At 33.8% G+C, this 19,037-nt stretch overlaps 1 protein-coding gene across 3 annotated transcripts in view; it reads right to left on the bottom strand.

Annotated features, from left to right (window-relative positions):
* The window catches only part of LOC143236010 (transmembrane protein 132E-like), a 60,865-nt gene that overhangs the window by 31,781 nt on the left and 10,047 nt on the right, over positions 1-19,037 (bottom strand). Inside the window, exons 1-3 of one of the 3 annotated variants that reach the window (XM_076474200.1) lie at positions 8,164-9,256; positions 6,096-6,951; positions 3,094-3,252 (exon numbers count right to left, since the gene is read on the bottom strand). In XM_076474200.1, coding sequence (XP_076330315.1) covers positions 3,094-3,252; positions 6,096-6,951; positions 8,164-8,314 — 1,166 coding nt within the window. In that variant the 5' untranslated portion in view covers positions 8,315-9,256. Of the gene's footprint in view, positions 1-3,093; positions 3,253-6,095; positions 6,952-8,163; positions 9,257-19,037 lie in introns of those variants that run through there. The other 2 variants (XM_076474202.1, XM_076474201.1) reach the window with 2 other exon arrangements.

The raw sequence follows: 19,037 nt of genomic DNA, 5'->3' as shown, positions 1-19,037 counted from the left end.
AGAGACACTGCGAGCTCATCTAAGTGCATGGCAATTGCTTGCTTCAGTTCCCCGGGTATAGAAATGTCTCCGATTTCAGACACATCTTTGATCTTACTTACACAGTCTTGCAGCAGGGGAAAGTTTGCGAAGTTATCATTCTCTGTTCACGGTTTCCATAATGGTAGCTTTTTTGAAAAACCTTCAGGTGTTCTTCCGCTTAGATGATGTTGACTCCACCGCCCTGCATCTACTGATTGAGATGATTGAGAGCATTGAAGATATCAGCCATCTATGCCAAAATGAGAATGAACTCAGATTTTTTTAAAACAATCTGCATGACAATGTTGGTGCTCTCACAAAAGCAGGGCTAATTCCACATGCATGGCAAAAACACGATTCAGCACCTTTTCCCGGGATAACCAATGAATGTTAGAATGGTACAGAAGTACCTCAAATTCAGAGCTCATTTCATTACACAGATCTTTGAAGATGCGGTGTTTCAGGGCACTATTTCGCACAAATTTCACACATTCCACTACAATTTTTAATACTTCTGTCAATTTTGAAGGCAAGGTTTTTGTTGCCAACGCATGCCTGTGCAGAACACAGTGTGTTACAATGATGTGTGGTGCATCGGCTTTCACCAGTGCACCAAAACAAAAGTTTCATCCCAGCATGAATGGAGCTCCATCCAAACAAACTGCAGAAACCATATTCATGAAAGATCACTGTCTCTGAAGAAGTCATCAACAAGTTTCTTCATGTTAGCTGCCTTAGTTGTTGTTATAAGAGGCTTACAAAATAAAAAATCTTTTACCTCATCATTCTTTACATGGTGCACGAATACAAGCTGGCTTCGATTGGAAATGTCAGTGGTCTCGTCGAGTTGAAGGCTGAATTTTGAAATCAAATCTGCAACTACTTAAGCCAAGATGTCATCGCTCATGTCATCTATTCTGCTGCTGATGGTGTCATTTGAAAGAGGAATTTGGGATAACTTATTTTGAGCAGATTTTCCCAGCATGATACTCACCATCTTCAATGCAACTAATTTTACGAGCACCTCACCAATGTTGTGTGGCTTGTCCTGCTTTGCGATCAAGTACGCAACTTCGTATGATGCTGTGAGGATCAGTTTGTCAATTAGTGCAAAGCCGAGAACAGGCAAAGTAGCCTCTTCATCGAACCTGGCTCTCTTTACTTTGAATTCAGCAAGTATTGTGTTCTTGTATTTCCCCTCTCCATGCAGCTTTAGGGAGTGTTCTCTTAGTTTTGCAAGTGCTAGACTAGAATTGCTCAACTTGGCATTGCAAATCATGCATTGAGGACGCTGACTCCCATCATGTTCCGTTATACATGAGAATCCATATTGTATGTATTCGTCCGACCACTTTCTGTTTTTCCTTGACATAGTTAGTATGAAGAGATTGAAAGATTAGGAAAAAAAATTACAAATGATGCACGATTACCACAGTCACAAGTTGACTGCTAAGCGCACAAAGTTTCCTGCAACACAGATATTAAGGCCAAGAGATGTGACGTGATCATCCACAGCCAATGATGGCCAAGTGGCATGAAATGGGTTCGATTGAACCCAGGTTAAGAAACACTGCCTTAATCCCAATATTCAGAATTTCAAATACCAATTCTAAGGTTTTGGTTTAAATTTTGCAACAAGCTATATGAGGGCTATCTGCACTACTAAACTACAGGAAAGCAGCTACTGAACAACACCTGCTGCCAACACTTAGGTTACTCTTTTACCAACAAATACTGGCATTAACCATAACCTTATAATACTCTTATAGCTGAAAGGGAGTGCATGTTCAGGAACACAGATTCAAACCCTCAATTCAAAGACTCCGAGTTGAGAGGCCTATCTAACAGACCATGCCAGGGTCTCATTCTGAAGGCAGCCTGAGCTTTGGAACAGCTAGACCATCTATCAATAGCAAGAAGGATTGCAATGGTACTTAAATCTGCCTTAAATAACTGAAGTAAGTCAAAATCACTACAACAAACTGGAATTTTGTCATAAAATCAAACTGTTACATAACTTCATCTCTATTGACATGGTCATAGAAAATATACTTCCACCAAGTAAAACAAAGCACCATGTTTTGACAATGCACAAAAACATAGAGAAAAAAAAAAGGCACACCCCTGACACAAGGCTGCACAGCCTTCCTTCTTTCCCTTGGAGTATACCTTCTCTCATACTCAACTTTTTAATAGTTTTCACAGCTTCCAAAACTTAAACATTTCAAATGGATAGGTGGTGTTATTACTCTAATTCCAATACCTATCATTAATGTACTGATGAATTACTCCAATAAAATTTAATTACCGACAGTTACAGTTCCTTAAAATAAGAGGCTTTCCTTCGAAAGCTTTACTTTAATCTCTTCTTATTTCTCATTTGGAATCACAACAGTTCTCACAGATTTGCACTATAAAATTTCACTTGTATTTATTTGCATTCATTATATAAAGGGGAAAATTGGTATTTGAAATTTTTAATATTAAAATTAAGGACATGAAACATAGAAAGTTTTTTTTTATGGTGTTATTACAGGAAATTTTGAGTCTCATCACTGTGCAAGACTTCATTTCTTATAACCAGTTAAGCTTGAGGCTCTCCTTAAATCATCAAATATTCTGTGAATTTATAAGACATTTGACTTTTTGTAAACTCTTCAAAAGGAAACAGTTTACGCTTTTTAATCCTTGTACCAAGAAATGTACATTTTAACATTTAATATACATTTTGGTGGGAAGATAATAAGAAAAAAGTGCAGTTTAAGTTCAGAGTATGACTCAAAATACTGAAAAAACTGGAGATCAAGAGATAATAATTAAGACTGTGTGTGAAGAATTAATAGCTAAAAATATGTACACAGTTTAAAGCACTAAATTAAATTTTATAAATCTAACCATTATATATGTAGTGAAGTGAACACAATAAAATAGTAGTCTCCATTTTAACTATAAGACATTGCAAAGCATATCTTTAGCTTAAAAAACTAGAACAATGACATTCTGACTTCATGCAATTTCTTCCATATCAGTAAGTTTCACCCACTCACTCAACAACTCCATTGCAAAATTTACCTTGAGCTTTCGCTATCAGAAACATGCTCAGACTTGTCTTTGATGAATGCTTTTAGAGTGGCAACAGTCTGCTTGGTGTTTATATCAACAGAAATGTGCCACCTGGAGGGATATGTTTCCTGAGCACCTAGAATGCGAAGTCCACTTCTTACTCGAGCCCTACAAATATAGTTTAGTATTAACTGTATTTCTTTTTCCCATTGTTCAACCAGAAGTAAATTTGACAGTTTGTTAACAAATATTGAGCTTTGAAACCCCTTCAGTGTCAGATTTGGTTAACTTTGATCACAGCAAACAATCTACACAAGACACAAGTACAAATCAACCAGTGACAAAGTTATTTAATACACTGCTCTGATTTCTGAATTATAGTAATTAGATTACACTGTTTAATCAATTGGGTAACACTGCTGTTGCAGCCATAATCCTAATAATATCTCATAAGACTTGGCTACATTAAAAATTTAAGTTAATCATAAATCTATATATTAAGTTAATGATGCAAAATAATCCTTATAATAAAATCTGTTATGTTATATATATAGTATATACATTAAACATTCTAACCAAAACTATTAATAAATGTAACATTAAAGAATAAATTGAGTACAACTTACTTACAGGAACAAATAAAAACTGGATGTTTGCTTAATGCACTATCAGCTATTTCCTGTCCTTTGAAAAACATATTCATAGATAATTATTCTGTGTGAGTGTGTGTGTGTTTATATGTATCATATTAACTGCTTACTGAGATAGAAAGATACCTCTATCTGTTTACCCAGAAAGAAAATTCCAAGTACAATAATTAGCAGAAACATATACAAATACACTTATATCATTATCCATTTATATTAACTTCTTCCTCCAATTTTTTTATAGTTAAAACTGAAAATAATTAAACATCATAAACAAGGATTACATCAATATCTATCATTTAGTTAGATAAGTCAGGGAAAATATTTGCTTCTTCCAATTGTCATTTATTAAACATTTTGCAAATAATCATCTCTTGAATTCAAAAAGCAAATGTTACCTAACTAATCTCTTGAGCAAAGTATTCTACAAACAAAATAGTACTCAAATAACAATACACATTTGTTAACTTCAAAAATTAATATGATGGATAGCACAAATTCTAAAAATAATGACTATCTTAACTTAAATCCCCCTTTGCCCCAAACTGAAACAGGTTCACCACTTGAAAGTGCTAGTTGTTTATTATTTTGCTGTTGTTCTTAAATGTGATATATCAACTTTTTGATCTTATATGTTACTTATTATAATGAAAAATGATTATTAAGTAAGACTTATAGTTTCTCAACCCTCTTTTTGTATCTTGTCCTTCTGAACTGAAGTGGTACTAATTTCAAGAAATGGTACAAATTAATATTAGAGGTTTATTTCTCTTGGAAATGTATAATGGGAATAACTGTTGACAGCTAATCTGAAACTGTTAGATATTGCACTTGGTTTCTGGCATGAAAGGATAATTTCATAATAATTCTTGTGGAGAAGTGCTTTTGATCTACTGCATCGACTAGTTGTTCGAGCATTAATACAGATTATAGAACTGAATCAGTACAAGTGAGCCCCAGTAATGCTCTGCATGTTAATCCAAGAATAAGTAACATGTATTCTTACTTGCCTTACATTTAATTAAATTTTGTGCCCATATTCAAAGTTATTCTCCCATTAAACATTTCTAAGACTGCTGTGTATTGAGGTACTTACAACTATCTGTTACATATCAGTTTACCTAAATATTACATCAGATTGATATGTATATAAAATACATTCTCTTTCTAACATTATTACTTATTTCTAAGATTGCAATTAACCCTGCTTGTCAGAAACCATAAATTATGTAATTATCCAGCCAGTGTCACTGAATCCTGAACACCTTTGTTTATACCAATGTGATCTAGTTTCTTTTGAGAATGCTGATCAAATACATCAGAGTTGGAATACAGTTAAGTCCATTTCAAAATCAATTTTGAATGGTACATGAACAAATGGTAGCATGGATAAAAGTTCTAGTGCAAAAGAACAGTCAGTGGAGGAAATGTATGCAGAGAAAGGAAAAGAAAAAAAAAGGAATGAGTTTGCAATACTGAAAGGAAGTCGAACGTGATTAAAAAAAATGGAGACAAGAAACACTAGTCAAAAGAAGAAAGTTTAAGTATTTTAAAAAAAGCAGCAGAAACAAACAAGATGGAAATTCAACACTGAAGCAGAAAACAGCAGCATCTGGCAAAAATCACACATGAAGCATGAAACAAGAGAAACTGGTTGTAAAAAGTTTCAGAATGAACATAAAATGGCAGAAGCTGGCAAGATAAATGAAAGCTATTGCTGATGCAGGAAATGTGAAATTGCTTAGAAAATGTAATTAAAGATAACAAAATGATCAAAAACTTAGTGGGAAGGAATGAAATAGCAAAAAGTTGTTAGAGGAAAAGGTTACAAATGCTTAAAAGAGGAATGATAAACTGAATACATAATGATGAAAAACTTGACAAACGATAATTAAAAGAAATTGTTATATAATACCACCCAAAAAACAACATAACTCGTATAATTTTGAATTTTAAGAACAGTAAACTGTTTTAGAAAACAAAATGATAAAGTAAATAAGTTACTGAGATTGAGAAGTATTAAATATTGAAAATATTAAGAATATGGACTTGAAAGTGTTACCTTTTTGTCGGTAAGAAAACTAACAGCAACTCAATAAGAAATGAATATAGGAATAAATAATCTGCTGGACAGAAAGAAATAATAAAACCTGAATAATAATTCAAATAAGAATTAAAAGTACATTTCTTTCGATCTACTAAAAATTCCTTGTTTATTCATAACTAATTAACAATTGAAAAGTTGTAAATAAATTTTATGAATTTCTTACAAAAATTAGCAAAAACATTGATATTGTAAAAATAACCATTCGAAATTTTGGTCAAGGGATATAAACAAGATAAGCATTATAACTCTAAACTTACCTTATAACAAATACATATAATGGATAGATTGGATATGACTGAAGATAAACAGGGACATAAACCTTAGAACGAGGATACACCGGAGCTTGGGGAACTAATAATCGAACAACATCATCATTCTTTACTTCTTCGTAGCTTCCATGACTATTAGACAGCACAACATGAGCAAGAAACATGCCTGAGCCACTGGCTGGTACTGTAACTAAGAGAGAGTTGGCAGTACATTCCACTTTGTGGCTCTGTAGAACAGCGTATTCTACTTTAACAGTAGCTTTATGAAGTTTGGTCACCTTCCAAGGCTGAGCCTGAAGCTGTGGCCACCAAGTCCATGGTAGAAGCACCTCACCCAGACAGACTCCATCACGACTAGACATTGGACTGCATGCTGCTGTCACTCGCTCCTCCTGGTAGCTCACATACAGTGCCACACACAGCGCCTCCTTGTGACTGTTGTGGAAATTTTGCCTTGTCTTGGGATCCGATGCCCTACTGCTATGAAACAGTACACGAAGTACTGGTTGATCACGGCAAACTTCATGGGTTACAACGTGTGCAATAACGTCTGTATCACCACCAGATGGCACTGCTAATGGTGGGATTCTTTCTGTTTCACCTCCAAGATTTTCCTGACTAGAATTCCAGTTTTTGCTAGCTGATGGAACTATCAATGTCTGCTTTACTGAAAAAGGCCCATAGTATGCCCGAACAGTAACTGGAGAAGAAGGGTGAACCAAGGTGAATTTTTCACTTTTACTTGTTGTACCATCTTGCTGACCATGTTCCACCAGATCACCAGGCTTAAGAAAGAATCCTGAATCCCTGCTTTCCAGCGTGACTTCTACTATAGCATGAGACCCTGTAATCAATTCAAACATTGGTGCTTTGCTTTAATTTCAATATATATAAACGTACAAAGAAAAACAGAAGGTTAAGCAGAACAGAGCAAAACTCCTGTTTTCCTACAAATCAAAAACTAGTATTGAATATACACTTTGTAAGTGTTATTGCTAAAACAGTACTGTTGTTTAATAAGATTATTCAGAGTGTGTTTACATTTCAAGAAGCTTTTAACTTTTTTACTTGATATTTCACATATTACAATTCATTGATCTGATTTAAAGAAAATCACCTGGCAAAAGACCTTCCATTAAAATAGTTTTTCTCTAAGACCTATAAACGTAACTCTTTCTGTATACTAGAGAATCAACTCATACTTCGTGTACAACGTGTTTACTAAACATATGTAACTAATAAAACACAGTTCATTTAGGGGAAAAGAAACTCCCACATATAATGTTTGTGCTATGCCATAACAGCCATGTATAGGGAATTTTTTTACACATGCAGCATTATTAAGTGGAAAAATTTACATATTAGAAGGATATATATTTTAAATACATAAATTATTTATATCATGCTGTTGTTCTTGTATGCAATTAAAAATGAATGAAATAAAACCTACTAAGCAGAATATGGAGTTCCTGTATTTAGATTAAACAAACAGAATGTAAAAATGTGGGATTACTATAAAAGAAATATGGTATGAAGAAGTGTAAAAATCAATGTTCTTTGTTTGTTGCTATTTGACATATCTGTTTGTTTTCCTTCCATAAAATATTAGCAAAGTGTTAGGTTCACTACCACTAATAACTTTTTAAGTTTACACCTAGGTGTAGATTTTTAAATGCCTGAGATAGTAGAAAATGAAAAACAGTTAAACAATAGTAAAATTTTAAAATTATGGTATTGAGAAGCATAAATATAAACAGTATTCATTTGTTGACAATTCACTTAATTTTTGTTTTCTTTCCAGCATGATATAAATAAGGGATGGGAAACTGAAAAAAAACAACTATTTCAGTTTCAAGTTTTTTATATTTTTCAATTTGAGTTCCTATTTTGATTTCAGTTTTTCATATTTCTTTAAAATGGTTATTAATTTCTTTTACTACAGCATGCACTCTTTTCTTAACTTGTAACTTTATTAAACATTTGCATTTACAACTAGTTTTGAAAGATCTTTTTCATCTCTATATACAAGTTTTTTATATTTAATATTTATAAGTACCACACTTTATCTGTTTTCCTTCTCCTGTCTTTTCTCTATCTGGAGAATGAAACACTGAGTTTGCCTCCTTGTATTTACACTTTATTTTGCTTCTGTTCTGTTCCCTGACATTCATTGCTTCTATGATGTTGTGAGGCAGCAAATATTTCATTTTAGATATTTCACTTTTACAAACAAACCACACCTCATAAAAGTCCCCCAGGGTTAAATTTTCTTCTTGTAACCACACTGTAGCTTTTTACTCAGTTCTAATATTGCACAATTTCTTCTAATTTCTCCCAAAATTGAAGAGAAAGTTTTAAGCTATTCCAGTTATTCCAATAAATGGTTGGAGTTACACTAAACAGATCATATTATATGTTGAGCACCATCATGCTACTACGGCTATCATAGGCATATGATATTTCTTTGTCTTTACAGCTGTTTAGACAGTTTTCACACGTGAGATATAATACTCGCACACAGTCCTCCATTTAAAACATCTTTTACTGCAAGTTGCAGTTTGACCAGCAAATTTAACAGAAAAAACACTGTCAATTTTAATATAATCTAGTTCACTTATATCACTGTCACCATTAGCAGTCTCACTTGAAATCGATGAACTTAGGGAAAAAGAGAGATGGACGATAGAGTCCCAAACACAAATGAAAGGTTCAGTCTGACCTGAGGCCTCCTCCCCCGGTATGTCTAGGGAGTTACCACGCTAAAATCAGGGGTTCGTTTCCCGTCGGTGGGCTCAGCAGGTAGCCCGATGTGGATTTGCGATAAAAAAACACACACAAACTGACCTGAGGATTTGAGTTTACTGAGGGAATAATATGTCAATGAGTGATCTTGTACCAATGAAAAGATAGATGCTCGAAAGTTTCCCGTTAAAAACTGAAATACAAACCGATATTTTTAGCGATTCAGTTCGAATTTCAATTGACGTTTTTAAATTTTTTCGATTCGATTTTTTTCCGAATTCGTTTCCTGAAAAAGTATCATTTTTATCACTTTATCGATTCAGTTTTCCATGCCTGATGTAAGCCTTTTTCCTTACTTTCTCCCACAAAAAAAACTAATAAAGCGTTGAGTCATTACCACCAGTTACGTAAATTGGTAATATTTTATATCCCTACTGGGCAAACTCTTTCTTCGAGTACGAAGCATATTTAATCTTTAGCCTTAAATGTAAATTTTTAAGCACCTTTATCAAAATAACTGGAAATGTATACCAAATTTTAAAATAGTGAATTTTTAAAATCATGGTATCAAGAAATGTAAAAATCAACTGTCGTGGTACGTTTTTATTGCTTTTGTAAATTTCTTATGCGTGTATGTATCTAAATCGTATTTGAATACCAACTGACACTGTAATTATTTTCTTTCTCACAATGTGTTAGCTGAAAACTGTAGAGCATCGAAAATTAATAAAACTGTGACAGTAGCTAGTAAGATTGATTTTCGTAGATTATATAACGGGTAAACCCGTCTTTCGCACGTTATGCGTATTTAAACTTTAGTCCCAACTGTCGATTTTTAGGCATTTGTTGGAATTTTGTGTTGGGATGCAACAGTATTGCGTTATTTATATGCCACGTATAAGTAATGAAGTGACAGGTAAAGAATTAATGTAATGTTTCCTTATGTCTCTAAAGTTAGTATTATAAACGTTGTGGTTTTGCATTTGTATAGAACAGTATACGTTAAACGTTATTCACTTTTATGTTCGTACAAACGTAAAAGTGTTACTGTACAAACAGTCAAAAGGAATATAGGGTTTGCATGTGCGTTAGCACACACATACACTAACACACGGACTGGCATATACTGTTCTTTTAACTAAAAACTTCCTTATGTCTTCCAGAAGCATAGCGGTAAATGAGTTATAAGGTTAAAAACTGATTTTCGATACCCGTGGTTGGCACAACACAGACAGCCAGCCCATTGAATTGCTTCGTGCTGAACTATAAACAAACGGTTCCTTATCAGTCTAAAAGTATTTTAGTCCATTATCAACACTTCAGATAATATCTTAAGTGTATTTAAATGTTTTTTGTTTCAAAAGTACATGTAATAATCAGTTTTATAGTGATGTCGGATTTCTTACAAAATGGTATGTATTTTACAGCTATATTTTTATTGGATATTTGAATGATATATGAGACAAAAACAATTAAATCATAATCGTTCATGAAAGTTAAATAATTTTGTTACAGCTGAAAGATTCAAAGAAATTAACTACAAAGTTGTTTGCTACATTGATATGCTAGTTGGTTTTTTTTAGCATTAGAGAGCCTGCAATTTAACTTTAAAAATTCCTCTTCTACAGTTATACTTGGAGTATATATCTGACTTCTTGTAATATATCATTTTAAAACAAGTGGATTATGTCCTGTTTGTTTATTGTTGAAATTTATCGCTAATCACATAAATACCTACCGTAAAGAATCCGGCCCATAACGTACATAAAAATCTGACAGTTGGCTTTATTTACTGTCATTCGTGTATGTGTGGATTTTCACCTATTACAAGCCACTCCAGTTTAATTACCATGGCTAGAGTACAACTTATTGCAGGTCTCTTTCTGAAACTCTCGATTCTACAGGTTAATCAATATTTCTTTGTTTTCCAACGCCAATAGATATACAGAAAATACACGTCTTGGAAAATCCATACCCCTCACTTGAATATAGCTTTATGATATGATTGTATGAACATTTTACATCGGACAGGGCTGTTATATGCTCTTCCCAAAAACGATCAATATCCAGTGGTATCACACTCTATACACTGCTTGCAAAAATATTAAGGCCAATGAAGATAAAGAAAAAATATGCATTTTGCGTTGTTAAACTCAACCACTTATTTGAGTAGAGCTTCGAAAGATGAAAATAAGAAAAGGGAAAATAAAAAACGTTTTTAGCATTTCATAGGGAAAATGTGAACATTATGAAATCAGCCTAAATACTAGCTAGTCAAAAGTTTAAGACCATACCAAAAGGAAGTCCTAAACAGGGTAGGAAATGCCAAACAAGAGGTCTCAGTTTTTAAACTTTAATTTTTAAATTTTTTCTCATCATAGAACAAAACCTTCTTCCACTTTTCTACGGCCCATGTTTGGTGCTTCTTAGCAAAGTTTAACCGAGCTGTTTCGTGGTGTGGAAGGAGGCGTGGCATTTGAAGACGTTTACGGATTTTAAAGCCTTTCTCTCGTAGATGCCGTCTTATTATTTTTGAGCTGCATTATGCGTCCGTAAGGGTTTTAATCTCGTTTGACGATCGACTGGTGTCTTGTCGGACAACCCGTCGAATTCTCTTGCTCAACGCCGGCGAAATTTTCTTGGGCTGACCACTTAAAATTTTCGTTCCGTATCCCTCAGGGTCTTTTAAGAAATTTGCAACAGCTGTTTTACTACGCCCAATCTCACCAGCGATGGCGCATTGAGAGAAACCTTGCTTTTGCAGCTCGACAAATAAGCCACGTTCGAACTCTGTCAACTTTTTAGCCTCTTCCATGTTTTTAACCCAATGTAACACAGATGTCGGTGGGAGATGTTGACAACGCTAATGCTTGAACACAAATGACTAAATTTCGTTACGTGTTTACCGATTAACGCTTTCTTTTGGTATGGTCTTAAAACTTTTGACTGGCTAGTATTTGGGCTAATTTCATAGTGTTCACATTTTCCCTATTAAATGCTAAAAGGTTTTTTATTTTTATTTTCCATTTTCTTATTTTCATCTTTCAAAGCTCTACTCAAATAAGTGTTTCAGTCTAACAACGCAAAATGCATATTTTTTCTTTTTGTTCATTAGCCTTAAGATTTTGGTTAGCAGTGTATGTCGCGCCAATGTCAAAATGTAGTTCTGATAAAAGCAATTCCACCGTGATTTACACTGGCGTTCGTTGTTAGATGGCTTCCCGATTTGCATATTCAAAAACTGTTTAATACAATGTACTCAATTCTTCGTATATATGTTTCAGCTACTGCTATTCATTCCGATTTGAAACAAAGTTATATGTATATGTAAAAAAAAATTTACGTAGAGGAACGAACAACGTTTCCACCTTCTTCGGTCATCGTCAGGTTCACAAAGAAAGGAAGAAGTAACTAACCAGAAGCTGACCACATGTTTGAAACGGGTTGTGTAACTGAGTGTCGGAATATAGAGGGCGATGTTAGATGTTTGAAAATATAATTTCATATTATTTATTTTATTATTTATTATATTATTTCTAATATAGGTATAAAGGCGTTCCTTTATATTGGTTTATTTTGGGCTTGAGTTGTTGTACAAGTAAAACTTCTTTAATTTTGCGTTTGTTTATGTTTGTTTCTTTATTTAGTATTTGAGTGTTTTCTATGGTTATGTTGTGTTTATTTGACTTGCAGTGTTCGAAAATGTGCGAAGGTGACTTTTTATGTTCTTTGAATCTGGTTTCCATTTTTCTACTTGTTTCTCCAATACAGAAGTCGTGGCAGTTATCACATTGTATTTTATAAATAATGTTAGTATGGTGTTTGTCAGTGTAGTTTTTACATAGTATAGGGGCGCGGATTCGAATGGTCATCGCCAAACATTCTCGACTTTTTAGATGAGTTTGAATTCATATCAGTGAACATTTGTAAAGGCAATGCCCTCTTTTATGTTATATTTAACAGTTGCTCCAAATATAAAATATTAATAACACCATAAATGAGGAAGGAAAAGGTCAAGATTGTACCCGACCCTCCCAGGCCAACCCAAAAGACCTAAATACCGACAATTAGAAACGATGGCCCGGCATGGCCAGGTGGGTTAAGGTCTGCGACTCGTAATCTGAGGGTCGCGAGTTCGCATCCCCGTCGCACCAAACATGCTCGCCTTTTCAGCCGTGGGAGAGTTATAATGTGACGGTCAATCCCACTATTCGTTGGTAAAATAGTAGCCCAAGAGTTGGCGGTGGGTGCTGATGATTAGCTGCCTTCCTTCTAGTCTTATACTGCTAAATTAGGGACGGCTAGCGCAGATAGCCCTCGAATAGCTTTGCGCAAAATTCAAAAACAAAAAAACAAACAAACAATTAGAAACGCCGCCTTTATATTGTGATGGTAGATCCTACTGTTTGGTGAAAAAATTAGCCCTAGAGATAACGGTAAATGGTGTTGACCAGATGCCTTCTCTGCAGTCCTTCACTAATAAATTAGGAACAGATACACCTACCCGACAAGAGTCATAAGCGGTTTAGGCCTGAAAAAACAACCTACACACAAAAAAACGAAGACCTAAAATTTATTTTTGAAACTTCTTTTAACAACACGTATATCGTAATAGCAAAATAAGGAAAGTGATAACTTTCTATTGTCCCTCTCACAGTGGCTTAGCGACAAGTCTGAAGACTATATTCTTAAGACGGCTGGCTGGTGTAGATGTTAAAACTTTAATTAAACAAAATACAGAACAACGTTTTGATCTTCTTAGGTAATCTTCAGGTTAACCGTTTTTGTTTTGTTAACCTGAAGATGACCTTAGAAAGTCGAAACGTTGTTCTGTACTTTATTTCAATTAAAGTTTTAATACCCATACCAGCCGTCTTGAGAATATATTAGGTTGAGGAATAATTCGTGAGCGTTTTTAAATAATTTCATTCAAGCATTATATGCAAGACTATACAATACTTCAATGCATGAACACATTACACCCAAAACATTTATTATGATACTTTATTTCATGTAATAGCTAGGTATATAGTATGCATTGTTTTAAACGAAATTGCAAGAAATTAAATGCGAAAAGCAGATGGTGTCGAAAATGCTCGATTTTGTCCACTTGACATTCCATTTAATGAGCTGAAAATGAAAGCAAAAATTAAAGACATATGAAAATCAAACACACCATCTATTAGAGCAAAAAATTATCTACCAAATGACATGAAATATTTTGCGAAAGCGTTTCATTTATGAATATATTTTTTTAACTTGAAAAAACGCTCACGAATTATTCCTCAACCCAATATTTTTACTTCAAGTGGGTTTCTCGTCATCACGAAGTCTGAAGACTTATACCGCTAAAACCGAGTCTCGATATCTTTGATGAGAACAGCACAAACAGCCCATTATGTAGCTTTGCACTTGATTACAAATATACAAGGAAACATTCTCTAACATACCTAGGCTGTATTAGGCAGGCGTTAGAAACGCATACGCAGGGATGGGTCGGATTGTTAATCGAAATGCTATTTTAAATATCTCTTCAACAGGTCATGAGAACTTAAGTACAATACAGTGTTTCTTTTTATAACAATATATATAATGACTAAGTCACTAGTTCTGAGAACGTCTGTAAATATCATAAAACACAGTTTCCTTTTATAACAATAAATATAATGACTGAGTCACAAGTTCTGAGAACGTCTGTAAATATAAAATACAGTGTTTCCTTTTATAACAATATATATAATTACTGAGTCACAAGTTCTGAGAACGTCTGTAAATATCATAAAATACAATTTCCTTTTATAACAATATATATAATGACTGAGTCACAAGTTCTGAGAACGTCTGTAAATATCATAAAATACAGTTTCCTTTTATAACAATATATATAATGACTGAGTCACAAGTTCTGAGAACGTCTGTAAATATCATAAAATACAATTTCCTTTTATAACGATATATATAATGACTGAGTCACAAGTTCTGAAAACGTCTGTAAATATAAAATACAGTGTTTCCTTTTATAACAATATATATAATGACTGAGTCACAAGTTCTGAGAACGTCTGTAAATATCATAGCAAGTTTGAATTTCTTGTTCCCCTTGTGTTTTTTTAATTACATGATAACTCAAAAACCAAAATAATGACCAATTTCACTAAGGTGACATGGTTTCAAATTGGTTATCTTCTTTTGTAAGTACTATTAACTTGTAGTAATAAAAACAACATTATTCTAGTATAAACTACGTTATCACTATCCTTTGAATTAATTTGAATTACGTATTTACTTTCACCACAATGTCCTTGTAGTTCAGTGGTAATATCCTCTCATTGTGGTTCCTTTGGTAAGTACTTTGTTCGTCCTCAATGGACGTGTTACAGTAGCAAACTGCCAGGTTTTATGTATAGGCCGGATTTTTTACAGTGAGTGTCTATTACTTTTTAGCGATATAGTTGAACAATAAACAAACTGCAACCCAGACTGCTTGTTTTTTAAAATAATATATTAAAACGAATCAAACATATACAGAAATGCTCGTTACACTGTTGGTTATTACAGTTGCATCCAGAGCTTTAAATAATTATTTTTCTTCAAATTTCACACAGATTGATTCTGTTACTTTCTAACATAATTTGACACTGAAGCTTTTGTAGAACTAAGCGTTACCTAACAGCCTGTCAAGAAGTTACAATCATTTTGAGCTTTTTCACTGATGATTACGGGAGGATGTGCGTACGATCATCTTGTTCACATGGGCAGATGTCTGAGAAAGCTTTTGGGTTGTGAATGCGCTGTAAGAATGACGCTAAAATCCCACTATTCGGTCAGTCAATAGTAGTTCAAACGTTGGAGATGGCTTCTTTTTGACTAATTACCTTTACAATTTTGAAATGGCTTGCATAGCTTTGTGCAAAAATTCTAAGATAAACAAAGAAAAATCTTAAAATATTATGATTACAACAATAAGGAAACATATGCACACAATTAACAATGAACATTACTATCAATAAAGTAAATGTGGATACCAGTTTGAAAACTGGAACTGTGATAATTCTAATTTCGACTTATGGAGAGTATATATATATATATTTCAAACTTTACTACAAAGTAAGACTTGGTCATGTCCAAGCTTCACGCGTAAAAGTTTCAATTAACAAAATAACCGTTGTATTAAAAAATTCTACTGTTTCTTTAAAAAAGCGATAATTGAACCACCTAAATATAAAAGTTACTTCGTGATGACCTAAGATCCTTACGTAAAAATAGGCTACTACGAACGTTTTGACAAATCAAAATCAAATGTCCGTTTACTTGTTTTTGAATTTCGCACAAAGCTACACGAGGGATATCTGCGCTATTTGTTCCTAATTTAGCACTATAAGACTAGAAGGAAGGCAGCTAGTCATCACCACTCACCGCCAATTCTTGGGCTACCCTTTTACCAACAAATTGTAGGATTATATATGCAAAAACGGCTCGTTTGGGTTGAGAAAATATTTTACATAGAAGAGCGAACAACGTTTCGACCTTCTTCGGTCATCGTCAGGTTCACAAAGAAAGAGGTAACTGACCGGAAGCTGACCACATGTTTGGAAGGGGTTGTGTAACTGAGTGTCGGAATGTAGGGGGCGGTGTTAGATGTTTGAATATACAATTTTATTTATTTTATTATATTAATATAGGTATAAAGTCGTTCCTTTATATTGGTTTATTTTGGGTTTAAGTTGTTGTATAAGTAAGGCTTCTTTAACTTTGCGTTTGTTTATGTTTGTTTCTTTATTTAGTATTTGAGCGTTTTCTATGGTTATGTTGTGTTTATTTGACTTGCAATGTTCGAAAACGTGTGAAGGTGACTTTTTATGTTCTTTGAATCTGGTTTCCATTTTTCTACTTGTTTCTCCAATACAGAAGTCGTGGCAGTTATCACATTGTATTTTATAAATAATGTTGGTGTGGTGTTTGTCAGTGTAGTTTTTTACATAGTATAGACCTCAGTTTTGTGCCTGGTTTTTGAATAAATTTGGTATTAACTGGAATGTCATATTTTGTTACTAGTTTTTGCCAAATGTTGGTTATTTGTCTGCTGATGTCAGGAATATATGGTATACAGCAGTATTTGGTTTCGTGATTTTTTGATTCGTGAGATATATTTACTTTTGTTGGTTGATTTTGCTTTCTGTCTAGGTGTGTGCGTATAATGTTTTCTACGGTTTGTGGAGGAAACTTATTGATGTTGATGAAGTATTGTTTTATATTGCGTGTAATTCATCGTTAATTTTATCTGTTGAGCATAGTTTTATGGCTGTGTTTATTTGGTTTCTTAGTATGTTGAGTTTTTGTTTTGTTTCATGTGCTGAGTCCCAAGGAATGTATAGTCCAGTATGGGTGATTTTTCGGTGGATTTCTGTTTTGAATTGTGTGTCGGTTCTTGTAATTTTGAGGTTAAGAAATGATATTTGATTGCTTTCTTCCTGTTCACATGTGAAGTTAATGTTGGGATGTATAGAGTTAATGTGATTGAAAAAATTAAGTATGTGTTCTGTAGATTTGAATCCGGCAACCGTGTCATCTACATATCTGTACCAGTATAGTGGTGGATGTAATGCTGTGTTAATTGCTTGTGTTTCAACTTGTGTCATAAAAATATTGGCTAGAACTGGTGATACTGGGTTGCCCATGCTTAGGCCATTTGTTTGTATATAGTTTTGGTTGTTGAACACGAAGTTTGTCTTTATCGTGGTGAATTCTATGAGGGTTGCTAATTGGTTACTGGGAATGTCTATAGTTGGGTTAGGGACAAATACCACACCAACATTATTTATAAAATACAATGTGATAACTGCCACGACTTCTATATTGCAGAAACAAGTAGAAAAATGGAAACCAGATTCAAAGAACATAAAAAGTCACCTTCACACGTTTTCGAACATTGCAAGTCAAATAAACACAACATAACCATAGAAAACGCTCAAATACTAAATAAAGAAACAAACATAAACAAACGCAAAGTTAAAGAAGCCTTACTTATACAACAACTTAAACCCAAAATAAACCAATATAAAGGAACGACTTTATACCTATATTAATATAATAAAATAAATAAATTATATATTCAAACATCTAATACCGCCCTCTACATTCCGACACTCAGTAACACAACCCCTTTCAAACATGTGGTCAGCTTCCGGTCAGTTACCTCTTTCTTTGTGAACCTGACGATGACCGAAGAAGGTCGAAACGTTGTTCGCTCTTCTATGTAAAATATTTTTCAACCCAAACGAGCCGTTTTTGCATATATATTTCTCTACAAGTGGGTGTTCTCGACATAACTCAAATTGTAGGATTGACTGAAACATTATAACGACCCCACGGCTGAAAAGGCGAGCATGGTTGGTGTGATATTACGAGTCAAGCGCCCTAACTACCTGGCTTTGCCGGGCTTAAAATCGCATGATCATGGATCCTATCACAACTGGCACGGTCATGTATTTACAAGGACATGATAGAAAACTACCTTTTACATAAAAACAATTTATATTTGACATATTAAACTAAGATATGGAACACCACTAAACACAATAACCATAGTCTCCTTCAACTACGATACTATACAATGCAGGGCACACCATAAGATATTACAATGTATATCATAGTAAATTATGATATGAAAAATGTGTGTAACATAACACGATGCACTACAACTTATGACACAGTAATTAAACAGATAAATAGAACAGTTATTCATCAATGACACTGCTTAATGACTCTATCATTAGACCATCTAGTCTGATAAGGAAGCCAATAAAATCATGTCTCCTCAGTAGGGGTGTTTCCATTTCCCCTGAAAGCAGAAAATGGAACGAATGCTAGCATACTAGTTCTAATACTTCTCAGTGCCGTAAACAACCACTGAAATATTAAGTTAGGTATCTTTAACTTGGTAGTGATGGAGTTTACAATTTCATGTAATTCTATCAGGTTCCGCCAAGTTTATAGGTACCGTCAAATATTTAGGTAATAACGGATAGAAAGTTACTAGCCATCTTCCAGGCAACCTCATGTGACTATGTTAAATATCATTAAGTGTTTTTCCAAGGCTTTGTATATATCAGCGAGTGTTTTCTACTCTGTTTCGTACTTTACTTGTATTATACGATAAACTGGTGTTAAGTTTCCAAACAAGGTTTT

This window comes from Tachypleus tridentatus, chromosome 13, assembly GCF_004210375.1.
Source record: "Tachypleus tridentatus isolate NWPU-2018 chromosome 13, ASM421037v1, whole genome shotgun sequence".
NCBI lineage: Eukaryota > Metazoa > Arthropoda > Merostomata > Xiphosura > Limulidae > Tachypleus > Tachypleus tridentatus.
Note: the sequence above shows the minus strand (reverse complement) of the source record. Positions and strands in the feature narration are given on the sequence as shown.